At 40.4% G+C, this 18,425-nt stretch overlaps 1 protein-coding gene across 2 annotated transcripts in view; it reads right to left on the bottom strand.

Annotated features, from left to right (window-relative positions):
- Positions 1-18,425, bottom strand: part of JARID2 (jumonji and AT-rich interaction domain containing 2) — a 224,286-nt gene that overhangs the window by 78,905 nt on the left and 126,956 nt on the right. For both annotated transcript variants that reach the window (XM_069853704.1, XM_069853703.1), the window contains exon 3: positions 17,989-18,130. In XM_069853704.1, coding sequence (XP_069709805.1) covers positions 17,989-18,130 — 142 coding nt within the window. The remainder of the gene's footprint in view (positions 1-17,988; positions 18,131-18,425) is intronic.

The following is an 18,425-nucleotide window of genomic DNA, read 5'->3' on the forward strand; positions in this document are numbered from 1 at the left end:
TAGACACCGTAATACCTGCAAGACAGGCTTTGGAGGGAACTGAGAGTTTAAGCCCATTTCCAGCTTTAGCCCTTTAAAGGTTTTTCTAAATCTGAATGAAACCAATGGAGTGTCATCACCCTCAAAGTGCAGATGCAAAGTAAAGCAGCTGTTGTCGCTCCTGTCTTCATCTAGCATTAGGATTGTCAAATTAAAGACTACTCAGTTTTACTAAGCAGTTCCTTTAGAAGGATTTTGCAGCCAGTTATTACATATAATAATTTTCCTGAAAAAAATGAGGTTTCAAGCAAAAACTGGCAGCGGAAAAAAAATAACCCATAGTGAGCTGTGTCTTCTTCAAGAAGCCAAGTGAAGCAGAGAAGGAGATCTGTGGTGTAAATCCCCACCACAGTGGCCATGAGGTCCCCTGGGTCATAAACAATAAGTCAGGACAGCTCTTACTCTACAACCCCCTCTCAGAAGACAGCTGGGAACTCTCTACAAGCTTTTCTAAGCAATATTTCCATGCTCCTTATTTGATTTAGTTACAGAAAATCATGCATAAGGCACAGGTTTTGGACCAGCTACAGCTGACCCAGAATGTTGATCTAGACAGTTGCGATGGAAAGAGACATATCAAAGCTCGGGTTTGTCATTAGTGTAATTATTTAAACTAATAATTTGAAAACTACTATAAAAAAGTGCTGCACTCCCCTTCCTCACCAAGCCAAGAAACACAAAGAAAAGCTACAGCATCTCAATTAACAGAATTAAAAAAAAAAATAATCTGGAAGAAAACACCCAACCTATTGGTCTACAATTGTGCACATAACAGTATAGATACACCAGAAATAGGAAAACTCAATCAGCTTCATAACAGAGAAGCATAACAGCAGCTACAGGAAAAACGTGGGCTAAACACAAGTTTCCCACTGCTAAGAGAAACTCAATGCAGAAGCTGTGATACCAAAGGAATCTTGCAACAAAACAGGACGTTCACGGCCTGGGGAAATGAAAGTCCTTTCTGTGTCAGGCCGTGTGATGCAGCAGAGCAAGGGGTCTCTTCAGGAGAAGCAGCGAGGGGCTACAGTTTGAGAAATGCTCTTCCAGAGCAGTGCAGATGGACTGTAACTGTTATCAAAGAGGACCTTAGATGGTTAATCAGATATCCAAACGAAACAGCCACAGCTTTTAATACCATTTCCAAGAAAAGAATAGCTATTCATTTATTTTCTATAAGAAATATAAATCCACAAGAAAAAATAAAGCACTTTAAGGAAGGGGGGAGAAAGAAAACAACCCAAACCCCTTCAAAAACTGCAATTTTCACCATGGGTATTTCAGCAATTCTGCCTAACACATGTTACAGGAGGGCTCTGGGATGCCACTGGTCAGGTGCTGAATGCTGCAGATGTCAGTGAGTTCATTTGCATCAATAACACAAGATGCCTGTAGCATCACCAGTTTTACTATGTTCATTGTTTACCAGAAAATAGAACTGTCTTGTCTTTTATTAGCTGGGATTTCTCAAGGTTCCTTGCCTTTGTTTTTCTTTCTCTCATCTAAATGAGCACATTAACAAATAATACAAATTATGTAGGCTATGGAGAAAATGAAGCTCACGCTGCGGGACATTCATTGTGTGAGGCTGGAAAATTTAAAGTGATGATAAATGCATTAAGTTACGTTTCACGTATCATTAAGTAATGCCAAATTCTATCCTTAAAATACCCAACTCGATAATGCAGCCCTCCTACCAGAGGGGCAATACCCCAGCAGACACGCCAAAGCACCACGCTGCATTATATAATAACATTTTCCAGTGGAATGAGCAGAGCGCTTTCTGCGATGCACGGGGAGCATACAAGCTGTCACTGTGCACTCAGCAGCATCTTCTACAGGGACTCTGTAGCAGAATCAAGTAACTCATAGGTGTATTAAAGGAAGAATAAATGACATTCAAGTTAACATTCATATTTTGAAATGAAGGTAGTGCCTAGGATCAATGCATAGCTTAATTAAAATCCACATGAACTCAAAGCAACACCCTTACAGAGGTAAATGACTCCCCTATTTGCACCTCAGCTACTACCTCTGCCTACCTATCAAGCCGGTAGAGTGCAGCTCTGTACTGCAACACCCTCTTTCTGCACCAGCTAAATGCCACTGGTTTATATGTGCTGGCATACAGAGGGAGGGAGGGAGAGGAAAAAAAGAGAAAGAAAAAACAACAGAAGAAACACAAAAAGCCATCTCTCTCATCCCACTGAAGAACTCCCAGGGGCTTGTCAGCTGATGAGGTGTACTGCAAGCAATGAGTAGTGCCAGTGCTCAGACCTTCTTTGCTCTGTATTTCATCCACCCCAGCAATGTAGCTGAAAGTCTTCATAAATCCTCCCTCTGATATTCAATCTGGAAAATAACCACTGTAATACAAAGCTTTGGAGCTTTTCATTTCTACACTCATTAAAATAATTAAGGAACTGAGACTGACATTAGGTTTTTTGTGGGGTTTTCCACGTCCTTGTTAAAAGGTTCCATGGCCGACATGACTCAGAAATTTAGAGCTCATTATACAGAGCCACCTAAATTAGTATTCTGTTCATGGGCTTAATAGGTATTTAAGCAATGTAAGAGACAGGTTTTGTTTTGTTCTTTTTTAATTGATAGAATAAACTGTATTCAAATGCTCAGAAGGTCTTACTTGTCTGTGAAACAGAGAGCAATAAGGCAAGCACAAACAGACCTAGGACCTTTTGTTGCCAGTAAGGCAAATGAGACCAATGGGTTTCCTCCTCCATCTCCAAGCCCTTCGTAATTAAAGGCAGCAGCTCACCTAATGCTCAGGAAATGCCATAAATATTTGTTTTCATTAAGGCTCATATTGAATAAAACCTAGCAGAAAAAACACTGCAGTAGAAAAGGTTGGGATGGTCCAAAGAAACAGCAGAGCGAGGAACAAACAAGGAAGAAAACAAAACAGAAGTCAACAACTAATTCGGGCATCCTAGACTGTCTAATGCTCACTGAAGAAAGACAGAGAGGAACACAAACAGAAAATTGATTTCTGACTAAAGGGTTCAGTGCTTTTCATATAAAATTACAGCAAGGCCTCAGAAGACATTAACTCAGAAGAGCAAAACATTCTTCATACCTCCTTGAAAACAAACACCTGAGTGGAGGAAAAAAAAAGAGAATCTGCTACTCCTATTAATTATTGGGGGGGGGGGTGGGGTGTGTTACGACGACAAGGGAGGAATCCAGGAAGGCAGGAGATTTTCTTCTTCCTACTTTATTTGGGACCACAAGTAACACTGCCCTACATATTCAACAAATGCCCCTGAAATCCTGCCTTCTTGATACTTGAAGCAAACACTATAATATTGAAGAGGCAAGTGGAGAAGCAAATCTCCGAGTAGATACTACCCTTGCACTACTACTTACCGGTAGAAAAAGTAGTTTTTCTTCTGGAAGCACATTGGTAGAAAGCTTCCCATAATCTCCACCCTAAAGAAAAGGTGCCTGGCTCAGTAGATATTCTATTTTGTAATAGGAAAAAAAAAAAAAAAGGATTACTGAATATTTGTGTGTCCTCTGGCCTCCACCTAAAAACTTTTTCTTTGTTGGCTTGCTTTTTAAGTTGGGAATGTCAAGTTCTGAGAGACACGTCCCTAAGCCATGAGAAGTCTTGGAAAATAAGCACATCCAGAGGACAGGAGAGATCAGAACAAGCGGAGAGTAACAGGGCCTAGAAATCTGCCCAGGCACTGATACATACTCTTGTCTGTCCTCATGTCAAAGCCTACTTCAGCTCAAAGAGCCTTCTAAAATTTGTTGAATGAATATATGGTATACAAAGATTAAATTCACAGTTCCTTTTAGAAGACAGAGTAACAAGAACTTCTAACAAATTCCCTTTCAACTTGCCTTTTTCATGTTAAAAATCAGAAATAATGATGTCACAGAGCTGCATTTCTAACATCAGCTCTGTCTCAGGAAAAGAATCTCCCTCTCCAAGAGCTGAGAAGAAACAAGAAACAGCAACAGGCTCAGACCTGGCCTTTCTCACCCATCCCAGCCCAGAAACTTCCTTCCTCCATGGCAAGCGAACTGAGTGTTTCAGCAGTGACCTGTCAGTGTTTTGTAGCAACCAGGGAATTAGCATACAGCTGCATCCCCAGGCTGGAAAAGGGCTTCGAACAGTACGTAAAAACCCAATAGAGAAGCAAATCAATCCAAAGCCTTGACCTGAAGACAGCATATAACATGGAAGAACAAGACACGCATACATTACGAATAGCTAAAGCAGTTAAATTTCCTGAAATTGGACAGTTTTAGGGTAGGGACTGGGGAACCTGTGGCTCAAAAGGATGGAGCCGAGAAGCTGAAAATAATGACCATAATTTGGAGTAAATGTCCACGTTGGGAACTTTCTATGACTGATACAAGAGGAGCACAAAATAGTTTAGGAAACACAGGGTACTTTTTTTACTTGAGCTATTTCCATTGAATTATTCTGTAACAATAAAAATGTGAAGGAAACGTTATTCCATTTTTACTATGAATGGCACCTAATCTTTGTACTCTCACTGAATTAGTAACCCTGCACATAAGCTATGACTTCAGAGGAAATGAAGCAACGCAGGTCTTCAACACCAACACATATTCATCACAAAAGGCTTTGAACAATCCTGTGAGTGAAGAGGGAGGATGTCTTTCTCTGCTACTAAAAAAAAAAAATCAAGTATCCCAGTAAGTAGGAGATCCACATTGGTTGCCACTCATACAATAAACACTTAATTTCTCAGAGTTCACACTGACCAATTTCAACAGAAACAGCAAGCCAACACGAGCCAGGTTAAGAGCCTGAGGAAATACATGGCAGAGAGTACACAGCATAACTTTCTGATGGCTCATTCTGTGGTGGAAAATTCCTGTATACATACTGTATACATAGAGCAACACAACTAGAAAGAAAAAAAGAAAAGAAAAAAAAAATACTTCCTTACTGAAGAATCTGGAAGAATAGGATATTAAGCAGTGTTACTCCAAGTGCAGTCAAAACCAGAGGCACTTAATTTAGAGCATTCTTCAGCCTTTCGACATCTTGGGAAAATATCTGACCCTCTGAAATCAATAATGAATAAGCACTGTCCTTCAGTGGATCCAGGAGTTAATTCTTGTTATTTAAAAACAATTTGAATGCAGTTGTCCTGATAAAGCACTCTCACAATCCTCCTCTGGGGAGACAACTTCTTTTTTTATTTATTTATGTATATCTACGTTAATTTAATATTGGAACAAGGAAACAGAGACATGAATACATAAATCCAAAACAAGACATAGATAGGCAGACAGATAGAACAGATATAAATAAATAATATAATTTACTCTTACTTTACTCTTCAAAACAATAAACAGATATTAGTCCAATCTTAAGCCCCTCAAATCTCTGCCAATTAATTTTGAAGACAGAAGACAGATACCACAATTAAGTGATGTGCACGGCCACACAGTATGGCAAGAATTTGAACATGCCTGTTCCCTACCCCGTAACTATGGTACTAGGCTACTAGGAGATACTATGGTTTTATTGCATGAAGAGAAACAAACATTTGTAATCATGTTCTGGTAGGGTCCTGCGAAGCTTCAAGGAAGAAACAACCTTTTTTTCATGTGTTCTTTCTCTGAATCACTCCAGCTAATTCTCCTGATAAGCATAGTGTGTCCTTTACTCAAATGCTATCACGCCCCTTTTTTCACTTCTCATCTGATTCACCTTTAAAGTTTATTTCGCAGTCCATCTAGAAACTGGAAGCCATTACTCTTAAACTGGTAAGGCATGTAGCACATGTACCAAGAGTAAATTTGATGATGATATTTCTATGTAAAAGTAATGCAATAAAACTGATAAAACCCAAACCTTGATTGCATGGTAACATTTGCGTAGGTATGACTCAATACTTACAATGTAATTTTCAGGTAATGAGAGGATTTCACAGGCCTAATGACATAAAATCTTGGAAATTGTCCCATACCTGGTTTGTTTTCTCGTTCTCTTATGAATCAGCTGGGTGGGATGAACTAGATTTCAAGAAAAATCAATAGCAGTCAATTTTTCTAGTGCAAGACAAACATTAAAAGTCCACGCCCACAGAGATATCGCAATTAGCAGGCCAGCTTACTTTCAGGCTCCTAATCTTAAGAGTCTGAGGGTTTGAAAGGTTTCTCAGTCCCTGTTAAGAAAATTTCATGATCTTCAATGTGCAGGTGTAAAGAAGACAACACTAAAAACAGAAATAATCAAGAAAGTCCCAGCTGCTCACTTCCACAGCAAACTGGATGGATGCAAAAGAAAAACATGAGACTCCCTTCTAAAAAAAAAAGAAAAAAAAAAAGTTGATGAAAATTTTAGAGTAATTTATTTTTAAATAAACATTTTGCTTGACAACTTGCAGAACAAATTGTCACAGGGCCAAGAATACTCCAAGGCATAATAAAAGAGGACAGAAGACAAAAATAAGCAAAGGGTTTCAGAGTCTCTCATCTTCCCAGGAAGGAGGAGTGACAAAAAGAAATTAAGTGTTTGCTTGCTTAGAATAAAACCAAGAGTAACGTCACCCCAGAGGGCAGAGATTACAGGGGTAGTCTCATCCACCAGCCAGAGGGGGAAAAGTGGATGTTCCTCTTCTCTGTCTTTCTCCCCATGGCCATCTCTGCTGTACTCACCGAGCTGTCCCGGCGATCCGTTCCCTAACCCAGTACCATTAACCTAGCAGAAACCCATCTGCCTTTGCTTTTGCTGGGTCGTAAACTGTGCCAGAGCCAGCACAAATGGGGTCAGGGGGAGCGCATTCCTCCTCAGCACCTATCCCCTGGCTGCACAGTGAGCCATTAGGCTGCAATTGCAATCCAAAGCTCTCAACAGGAGGCAAAGTGATTTGCGTTATCTGACCAACAACCCAAGGTAGGGTATTTATGCAGTTGTAAAACAGGGACTTCTCAGTAGGTTTCTGATGGTGGAAAGCCACTGATGACAGTGCTCAGCAAGCTAAAGTAAAACAGTTCATAATTACCTAGGGCAAGATCTCCATAAATAAAGACAGAAGGCCTCTGAAGATGCAGCTAACTACCATAGGAAATTAGTGGTTATCAAAACAGCAGTGCAGCTACACCAGCTTTCTGGGTGGGATGTTCCCTCGGCCATGTATCTCATAGAATCATAGAATAGTTTGGGTTGGAAGGGACCTTACCTTATCTAGTTCCAATCCCCCTGCCATGGGCAGGGACATCCCACTAGATCAGGCTGCCCAAGGCCCCATCCAACCTGGCCTTGAATACCTCCAGGGATAGGGCATCCACAACTTCCCTGGACAACCTGTGTCAGTGCCTCACCACTTTCATGGTGAAGAAATTCTTCCTTACATCAAGCCTAAATCTACCCCTTTCCAGTTTACACCCATTTCCCCCTTGTCCTATCACCACAAGCCTTTATGAGTAGTCCCTCTCCAGCTTTCTTGTAGCCTCTTTCAGGTACTGGAAGGTCACTATAAGATCTCCTCAGAGCCTTCTCTTCTCCAGGCTGAACAAGCCAAACTCTCTCAGCCTGTCCTCATACGAGAGGTGCTCCAGCCCTCTGATCATCTTTGTATCCTCCTCTGGACCTGTTCCAACAGCCCCATATCCATCATATGTTGAGGATTTCAGAACTGAGCACAATACTTCAGATGAAGTCTCACAAGAGAAGAATAGAGGGGCAGAATCACCTCCCTTGACCTGCTGTCCACGCTTCTTTTGATGCAGTCCGGGACACAGTTGGCCTTCTGGGCTTCCAGCTCATGTTGAGTTGTGGTAGGATGACTTGGCTGGAGAGCACTTTTCAAATATCTTGCTAAGTCATTCAACACACCACTGACACCAAGTGATACAATGCTTCCTCAAGACAAGGGGTTCAGAAACACAACAGCACACATGCAAAGGAAGACATCCTATCTATGGCAGAATAGCTGACAACCCAAACATCCGTGTTTCTCTGTTAAAGCTGGAACATATAAAGACGTATAGAGAGCTATGAAAATTCTGATGAGGTGCAAAGAAAAGACTCTCAAGCTTAAAATGCTAATGATGTGTTGTCTCAGTTTTCATTTCTTCATCAGAGAAATTTTAACTTGCACAAGAATATGTTTATATTGAATTCCAAAAGCTGCCACTTTAAATAAATCCTAGAAGCTATCCTAGACACTCAGCATACATACACACACCCATACGTTACCAGTTAATTAATTTTGCAGAATTATGACTCCAATGAACAGCTCTTCAACTGTGAAGAAAGATCAAATCAGATAACAGCTCTAGGCATGACCCTTTAACTAGAGATATCCTCACTCTCTACACATACTCCAAATTTTTCATTCATATAAACAAATATCTACAGGATTTCATGAAAGTGAAAACATTACAGGCCATAGAAGACACATTAGAAACGAGGTCTGTACCAGATCTACTTACTTTATTGAAAAGATAAATTACAGCTGCAGGAGCTCCAGAAAAGGAGGAAAACAAGGGAGGAGAAGAGGAAGAGCGGACAGTCATCTCCATAGTAACTAACGCTATGAAACTCAGGGGAGAACTTGTCTGAAAGCTGAAAGAAGGATGCTACCAGTGGAAACAGACTGTAATACAACTGGAAAAAAAACCTAACTTGCAAATAATTTGCCACATAGTCAATGATTCCTTCAGCTTTAGTTTATTTAATCAGAGCCAAAAACAAATACCAAGAGAGGAAAGCAGAAGGAAGGCATAAAATCAAAACATAATGATGACATGGCCATTACTATACAAATTATTTAACAATAAACATAACACTAAAATACTAAAAATACAAATGTTCAGGTTAAGAAGGAGAAAGAAAACCCAAAACACTAGCTTCCCTCAGGAAATTCTGTGCTACTAGATACAGCAATGGAAAAAAATAAAGGAAAACCTCTATACCAGCATAAGGCAGGCCGCATATTTAAAATGCCTGTGATTTTTTTATTAAAATAAGAGACCTAAGAAGATTGCAGAGAAGACATTTACAGAAAAAAAAATCTACGCTTTTCAATTTCAGTTCAGAGCTAGAAAACTCTTACACTCCAAAACTTCAATGCTGGTTACGAGGACCGCCCTTTTCCTGATTAGTGCTCAAACTACTTGGGGTAACATCTACTTTGATCTGACCCATAACACTAACACCTGTAATGGAGTTAGTTTTGGTGAATCAGCAGTAGCCCCCATTCATGCTGCTATTTACAAGGAACACATCAAGAACATATTCCTACCACTCCTAGATCAGCCATGGGAATAAATACAGAATAAGATTTCTATAGAATATATGCCAAACCAGCATATAGTATAAATATAATCTTCAAATATTAATAAAAAATACCCCCAAAAGCCCTAAATATACTTAAAACCTAATGTTATGATACACTTTCACTTTAAAATATTGGAACGGTCTTTGCAGAGCACATAGGACAACATTATTCCAACTGAGACTGTCTTTTAACTCAGCACACATACAAAACACTGGGGTCAGAATTATACCAGAAATTACGTGGTATGCAAACAGTCCATGTTAAACCTCCTCTCAGAACTGGATGATCTCTAAGGTCCCTTTGATAGGAATGGTTGGGCTCAATCATCTAAGAGGTCTTTTCCAACCTAGTGATTCTATGATTCTAACCGAAACCGCTCTATGATTCTCTATAAAGAAAACTAGATGTTTCTATCACCAGTTTGCTTAAATACTAAATAAAACACAAGCTAGGTCTTACAACACTAAGCAGCAACACCTTCAGAGGTCTTGTTTAGAGACTGGAGAACCTGTAGCAATGCAACCTAAATCATGGCAAGCCTACCACAACAAAATGTAAAGTTTCTTCTGCCAAACTAGCCTTACATTCCAAATGCTGGACTGAATTAAAAGATTATGAGCCCATTATTACTACAAAGCAGAAAATATCAAGACTCTTCAAACTGTACTTCTCTTCCCATATCCTTTGTTTCCTAATCCTTCAAAAGGCTACTAGAAAGTGGCATTGTAGGGAGATTGGCAAGAAGGAATTGTAGAACATGCTCAAGTGACCTTACAGCTGGGATGCAGAAAAACAGATAAAACATGCTAATTGTTGCCTAGTCCTATGTCCTTAACAAGTAGAACTTTTGTGTTTAGGTAACGTAGGTCTGTGATAAACTCAGGGCCATCCCAGAAAACATGCTTGAGATTTCTGCCCTGCTGTGAGAAAGATCAAAGCACAGTGGAAAACTACTCTGCTCTTCCCTGATAAATACAGGCAAAGCGGTAGATTTGACACACGCTTTCTAGCAAGGACTGAGCTCTGCAGAGTCTGTGTTCCCGCTTGCACTTCCTTTGTCCAGGTGCTGTTTCAGAGCCACACCAGATCATAAGGTAATGGAAATTAATTTATTCTTTTTATTTTATCCATGGCTTTGTTGTTATTCCTGCGTTCTGCCAGCGCTGGGCTCACACAGGCATTAGTTCATAAAACTGTTACTAAGTTTAGTCTACACAAACTATAATACTTACTGCCAAATATTATAACATTTTACATCTTTATTTCAGGAATAGGTTTCTGATTTTCCATTCGTGCTACAATTATTTTTAATTCTTGACATATTTTTAATCTCAAATTTTGATTTTATGCAAGAAACAATCTGTTTTGTTTAGTCCTGAAATCTTACCCATACTTGAAGAGCTGAATGTTTTCCCATTAAGTAATCTCGTCATTTCCAAAAGAATAAGACAATTTTAAATGCTAGGATGGCAAATTTCTAGGAATCAGAATTTGAAAAGAGAATTTCATTCTTTAAAATAACCTAAGAGGAAAAAAAAGAAAAAAGCATGGCATTGTTGTGATCTTCATAATACAACTACATGCCTTCTTTTTTTTTTCCTTGCCTTTGATTTTAAATTCATTTAGAGATAATTACAAATGGAGGAATAAATAGAAAGACACTCATTTGTAATACATGTGAACGTTTGGGGTTTTTTTCCCCACTCTTGCTGGATGGTTGTGGAAATTGATTCACCCAGTGAGCACGCAAAGTTGCAGGAGATCTCATTGGCCTCCATGTTTATTTGGTGAGGATGCAATGTTTCACATATGAGGGTAACATGACACAAAGCAAAAATACATAGATATTTCAAGTTATGCATGCTTCCACTATTTAGAATGAGGCAGCCTGGCTTTGAGAAAGCAGCAACAGCCAGAATTCACATGGACATCACCTCAACATCAGGCTGGAGTCTTATATAGATGGTAGCTTATGTGCATCAAAAAAACCCCCTTTCACACCGACACAAAAATTTGCTTGGAAAAAGCGTCTTCCAGTGTAGAATCAATTGGTTCAAACCAGTCTCTCCCTGGTATTTAGGCAGTCAACATGTGGTCAATCATACACAGGGGTGAGACATTCAGATAAAGTAAACAACATTAGGGATGGGTTATCAAGCATCTGAAAGAGCATTTGCCATAAACAGAACCACAAAAACAACTGCATGCCAGTCTGGCTTCAGAACCTTTCTGGTCCTTCAGGGGATGAGCCTGAGTTCAAGGCCATGAAGACGACCTCCTCCAACTCTTGACTTCTGAAGAGAAGGTGGCAGGTGAAGGTGAGCTTGAATAGGACACCACTTAACACTTCTCAGCTGCTATAAATTGTACCTTCCTAATCATTAAATCACTACTCAGACACGTTGTTTACATAGCTGTCTACCCACAAAGTTAGTGTTCCCAGAATCTTGTACCTCATTATATCTTTGCCTGTTGGATAGAAGAATCCATGTCAACAATTTCTGCTTGTTCTTTATGAAAATATTGAAAGAACATCATTCACCTGATTTTTTTCCTTTTCAAACTACATAGAATGATCTCCTTGACTTGCATTATAAAGCGGGTAATCTGCCTTTTTACTACTCCCATGCAAATCCACTCCAATGAACTATTATTTTTTTTTGTTTATTGGGTTTGTTATTTAAATATAAATGTGCTGTGCTAAAAATAATATTCCTCTCATATCAGAATTTCCAGAGAGGGGTAAAAAAGGAAAAGTCAAAATTATTATACATAAATGTTCCTGCCATTTTCGTTTTCATAAATAAACATCTAGTGCAGACTTGCATAGCTTACTGAAACTAGAAAAAAATATGGAAGCACCTGGTTGATCAGAAGGATTAACTATGTGGTAGCAGGCTAGAGCTCAATGCAAATACATTATATAGCATTTCAATTAGTGAAAAAACTATTCACTAAAAATGTCCTGGAAACACATTTTGATATTACAAACAGTCTCCTGTTTTCACACCTGAGTCATATAATACACTGCTCTCTCCATCACCTACAATATCGAGTAGAAACCCCTCACAAACTTACATATGGGGGAATCGGATTGATCTTGTTTTATGTCTTGCATAAGAGGCGCTAAGTCTAGTGCTAAAGACACTGTTCATTATTAACTATAAAAACAAACAAAAAAAGGGCGGGCGGGAAGAAACCAACCTCAAGTCCCCTCAGTCTTTTGCTACCTCTGCTGCAAGAAAGTCTTTTGCAACTCAAGTTGAAAAGGACATACTGCTAAAAGAAGGCACTTAAATTAGCAGCCTGCCTAATACTCAGAAGCATGCCTACCCTCAACTGCCTTCTTTTTGTGCTGAGGGTTCAACACAGCTCTGCCAGTGTAGTAGCTGTGCAGCCACTAGCCAAGGGAGTCCAGGGTACTTGCCTCCCCCTTCTTGGCCACATACTCCCACCTTTTCACATGACTAACCTTGAAACTCATCTTGCGCCACAGTGAGCCAGTTCAGGGAGTTAAACTGGCATCTAAAAAGCTGAAAAAGAAACAAGCAGGAAAATGGAACAGGCAGGAGGGAGCCAGCATGATCTGAGTGGCAGGAGCACATCCCATGGACTGGCCTTGCTGTAGCACATAAGCATGCTTCTGATTGTCACATGCTTGAGACCATTAGCAGAAAGCTGCTGTATTCATTAAAAGCCTCAGAAGATTCCTAACAAGCAATTTCTGGCCAATCTAGCTGTGGCAGTTGAAAACACTACTGCTCCCCGGTGGGTTGTCCCTTTGTCCTGCTGCCAGCAACTCTCCTGGTAGCAGAACTGGACAAAGTGTCTTCTCTCAGGAGCAGTACACACCTTCTGTCTGGGGGTGGGGGGAACACACATCTCTGCTGCTCTTGCAAGGGGGTGAATTTCTTCAGCCCTATTTTTCTTCTAAACTCAACAAAACTCTTTGTTCCCTTTAATGGAGAAAATATTCTAACATTAAGTAAAAAAAAATAACCAAATTTAAAGCTTAATTACTATTAAAATCAGCCAACCTCCTCCCACTTCTCACAGCCTTCTATTAACAGAACTTTACAACAGAAGATAAAAGCATTTGTGCATTTGGCAATTCCCTGTCTGTGTTTCTGGGAAGGGGGCCATGTAAACAAGTAGCCACCTGATTAGTAACAGGAAGCAAGCAATAGCCTACTGCCACCAAAGATTAACACATGAAGTCACATGAAGTCTGCTCTGCACATCTCTTCTTGGGTAAGGTGAGCAACTGTTGCCAGAAAACATACAGCTGTTTGGGCACACTGTTATTAATTGCCAGTGGCTGTAGTCTTAAGAACTGCCCATAAAAATGTACAAGCATCCTGCACAGTGATCAAACACCTTTGGTACCTACTGACCTTCTCAACTGAGAATCATAGCTGGAAACTGGAGATTCATAACAATATGCAGCACATTGAAGTTACAATTCTTCTTCAGCAATTACCTTTTTTAATGGGTTTTGAAAATGCATAATCTTTATGTGGTGAAGACCATCCAATCTGATAGTTTAATCAAGCCTATACAGCAATGCTTTTGTTCATCTCTTCCCAAAAGCACTGAACAAACTAGCAACTGCTCTCATACAACAATTAGACAGCAATCTATTACACAACAGTCAGTGTAACATTTGAATGCTTAGCTTTTGCCAAATGTTAGAATAACTGCTGACACCTCTTTACTGGCTGAAAGCAGTATTTACTACAGAGGATTAACCCCCTGCTTCTCCCCAGACCTGGTCAGGAGTACTACATACAATTCAGATCAAAGCAAGTATTTTCCATTCTTTGAGTGTAAACTCAATCAAATCTAAGTATTTTGAAGTCCTGAGCTTGCCACTACTGCACTACCAATGCCCTCCAAACTCCATTTATTCTGTAAGCAGGGCTTACCACTTTTGGACTTATCTGCAGGCTGCACAGGCCAAGTTGTACATGTACTTCTTTCCTTCCTTACCACCATCAAGCAATCACAACTGAAGCCTGAAACATCACAGAAGACAGGCTGCATACTGTTTCATGATTTCTGTTGCAATCTAAAACAATGCGTTTAAAAAGAAATAGTAATCGGACTTTCCCCACTGGCTGCAAACCTAGCTGTATAGGAAGTCCCCAGAGAGGAAAGGTGTTAATTACTGACAAAGTACCCACAAAGACTGGTTGGAGCCATTTGAAGCTGAGCAAGGCTGGGTCACAGTGTTCAAAAGCCTGGTCCGTCAAAGCACCTAAGAGAGTTTCTGAACAAAATTTGCTGCATTATATTAAATCAGCATACTTTCACCAGAACTGCAATCTCTTTTCTTCCATCATGATGCTCTCCGTATGGCAGCATGTGTTCAGTCAAGCTATGTTACTAGGAAAGGGGTTGAAAGTGAAAAAGAATAGATGTGACAAACTCAAAACTGTGCATGGTTAGGGGACTCTACTGTTGTGTTACGCAGCCTGGCATCCGTGTGTGAAATAGGGAGCACTTGGCAGTAATCTGTTCACTGGTTAACAGGCAGGCTGGTAGGGATTTACCTTCCCTCACAGTCGCTTTTCAGCTCTTACCTATCTACAACTAAATCCTCTGATCTCACTGGGATCATCCACTGCCATGCTTTGACCCAAAGAACACCCACACCAGAGATGGCTGGCATAATGAGACCACAAGGCAATGCCAACTGCTAGCGAACACACCTTCCATTCAGCTTGCTAAAAGAATCAGCAATTGCTATTCACCCACACTCTTGGGCAAATCACCGCTGAAACTGGAAGAGTTTGGATCAACTGTAAGTGCAAATTAAACACGTTATGCACACCCATGGATCTGTCTCCCTGTTCCATTTATGAAATGTGACCTGCTGCCAGACCAGTCCACTGAACTGACTGACCTCGGGGCCACAAGATCGCCAGACACAATTGCTAGGAGAAGGAGGGAAGAAGAAACTGGGAAGAGACCGTTTGCCTCCACAGCAGCAGTCTGCCTTTACACCGAAGAACTGCAAGGTCAAACCAGAGCCTTTGACTACTAAACAAACCAGAGCCTCTCACAGCGGTCCCCTTTTATTTACTGTGCTTACTGGCTTAGCACTCTTCTTGTTTCTGTCACTGCTGTGAAATACAGGCGACCTATTCCTCTAAAAGAAGATAGGTTTGGGTCTCCAAAACAAACACACCTGCCATACACCAAGCAAAATTCCAAACTCCCTAAAAACCTGAATCTTAACTTACATATACACACAGTTCAAACACCACAGGAAACGTGGTACTCCAAAGTCACTGTATTATACAGAGCAAGTTTCAAACATTTATGCTTTACTAAGCACACCAAGCTCTAAAATTGTTTCAGTGCATATACCACTAGGCATATACCACAAGATTTTGAGAAGACAAGTACACATTTTGGTGGAGGAGAAAACATTACATGAAGTACGTGTTAATGCTACAGTCTTTAAATGTAAATACAAGGGTGCCGTTAGTTGTACAGACAGCTGAACCAACAATTGAAAAGTTTCAGTTTGAAGAAGCCCAGGGGAAGACAGGGACAGCATAATTTCTCAAAACTTGATGAGCTGAGGCAGTGGACCCATAGAACCCATTTCAGACCCATTCCCCCAGCTCCTCAACCTCCTGCATATTCTTTGACCACCCAATACTCCTGGCACAACTCTTTGTGAGATCCCAAGCTGACCTGGATCAAGGAAACATTACATGTTCAGCTAAACAGAAGAAAAAAACTTGAAAGGAAACGAGGAATACATCAAAATACTCAACATGCTGCTGTACAACTTAACGGAAGGAGCCCAGAAGTCTGTCTCTAAAGAGGAAGCTGGGGGAGGAAAAAAAGGTATATAGAAATCTGCGTTGGCTGTAAATGGAAACAAAACACTAACGTTCTCTTTCGCAGCAACTGCAGCAACAAATGTAATAGTATTTTAACAGTTCATGGTGCATGAAGAACTACTTAAATGATGCCTTGTCTTTTACAAAACCAAGAAAGGTATTTTTCATCTTAGCTTCTGTTTTGGGTTTTTTTTTGTTCTTAATCCAAAAAGTACCAAAGGCACTTGAGTTTCCTATTATTAGGCCTGAACCACCCATCTGCTTTTCAGCATGGCCAAAAACTAGCAAATATTCCTCAAAAAAATGTCACCCATAATACTCAAATGCAGTTTCTTGGGACCAGGGATGCAGCAATCCCCCTTGTTTCTGAAGCTGGACTGTGTAGGGCACCAGAGAAGCCCTCCTGCCCCTTGCCAGCCTCAGAAGAGGAAAAGGATGCCCCCTTGGTTGCACTGGTGGCTGCTCCTGCAGCCGTGCTGTGAACAAGAGATCAAAATTCACACAGAGTAAAAATAAAGAACCCTGGCAAAAAGCCTCAATCTGTCTTCCTCTTGCTATTATTTTTAATCAATTCAGCTCCTCAAACCTACTCATGATGTGACCCTGCAAACGGTTGGGTCAGCACGGCTGAGGAACAAGGGGATGCATCCACATCAAGTGCAGAGGACAGCAAAAATTCCTTAAGATAATATGTGAGCAACAGAGGCAATGCCATCAAACAATGATCACTGTCTCCCCAGGATCACATCTACAGTAGATGTCACCTAAACTTCTAAGTAGAAACCATTTTCAAGCCTCCATTTTATCTCAATAAAGCCAAAAAGAAACACACAAATACTTTTCCCCTGACCAGCAGCAGGATGCTTTACTGAATTCCTACCAGAAATTTTACTCCCGTACACTGGAAGAGCTATGTGGGCACATTAACTAGATCCTGAGTGTGTTGCCTGGGTGGTAGAAAAGGTTGTGGGGACCAGGGGTGGGAGACACAGAAACAGGAACGGAGGGCACCACTCTCCTCACCCCACTAGGCTTCTCAAGAGAATCAGAGAGTTGCACAAAAAACAGGAACACTTAATTTGTTGGAAAGAAAACTTTACGTTATGGTTCATTTTTGCTTGGAAGTAGGATGCAAAGAGTGTAGTTGAGAAAAAGGTTGAGAAAGCATTTTCCATTTCTCTCTCTTAAATGGCATTTTTCAGACAGCTTGTTTTGGTTCTTACTTCATACAGAGGACAACTCCCAGCCTCCTGCATTCTCAGCATATTTTCTATAATAGATTGGCTTGAGCCCTATGATTTTAACCCACATTTTGCACGTTCATTAGAGTTCAACAACGACCTCATAACTGACTTCTAGAAAAGAGGCAGCAGCTTGCTACAGCAGTACCTCAAAGTAGTCCTTTGCAAACAGATACCCACCGCACTGCCTTACAGTGCAGCGATGCTTTCTTTGAAATTACACACGTATACGTATTGATGTGTCCTGTAGAGGCTAACGCGGGGTGGGGGAGGAGGAAAAGCAAGAGGGGAGAGTACCAAGGCATTTAATTTAGCAGTCACCTACTGCAAAGGAACAACTGCTTTTCCGTGCTTTCCAAAACAACAGAAATCACCTATACCAATGAATGAAGCAAAATTTACTATATCCTCACTATTACTAGAAGGGCTCCGCACCGGAAAGTCTGTTTATGGTAGGGCACATGTGCAACCATATCCTACTGATAATATAATGACCTTATAGCATGAAAGGAACAGAGCAGAAACACTATAATTCAATCATAATGCACTACTGACCTTTTCCTTGAGGGCCCTTCTTCAAAATCTGAAGAACTAACATCGTTGCTCGTTGAGGACACTTGCGATGCATCATCCTTCTCATTCTCCAGCTGTTCTGATCCTGGTCCTAATCCTTTAGATTGGCCATTGGTGAGAAGTCCTGCAAAAGTGAAAAAGTGGTACACAACATTCAAAACCTGCATTAACAGTACCAAATGAATTTTACAAAAATTCATGCATGACACTAAGAATACAGAGATGACTCGCAAAGCAACTGTCTTGCAAAGAGATATACTGATAACATTGATTTTGCATAGAGGTACTCTGATAAAAAACCTGCCTGATTTCGTGTTTCTGATTTGGTTAACCAGTAACAGCACTATGAGTTTTTGCAATAGTATTTATAAACTGTCGCATCCCCCATTCAAAAAGGGACACAGTTTCGTCAAACTCGT

Source organism: Phaenicophaeus curvirostris, chromosome 3 (assembly GCF_032191515.1).
Source record: "Phaenicophaeus curvirostris isolate KB17595 chromosome 3, BPBGC_Pcur_1.0, whole genome shotgun sequence".
Lineage (NCBI taxonomy): Eukaryota > Metazoa > Chordata > Aves > Cuculiformes > Cuculidae > Phaenicophaeus > Phaenicophaeus curvirostris.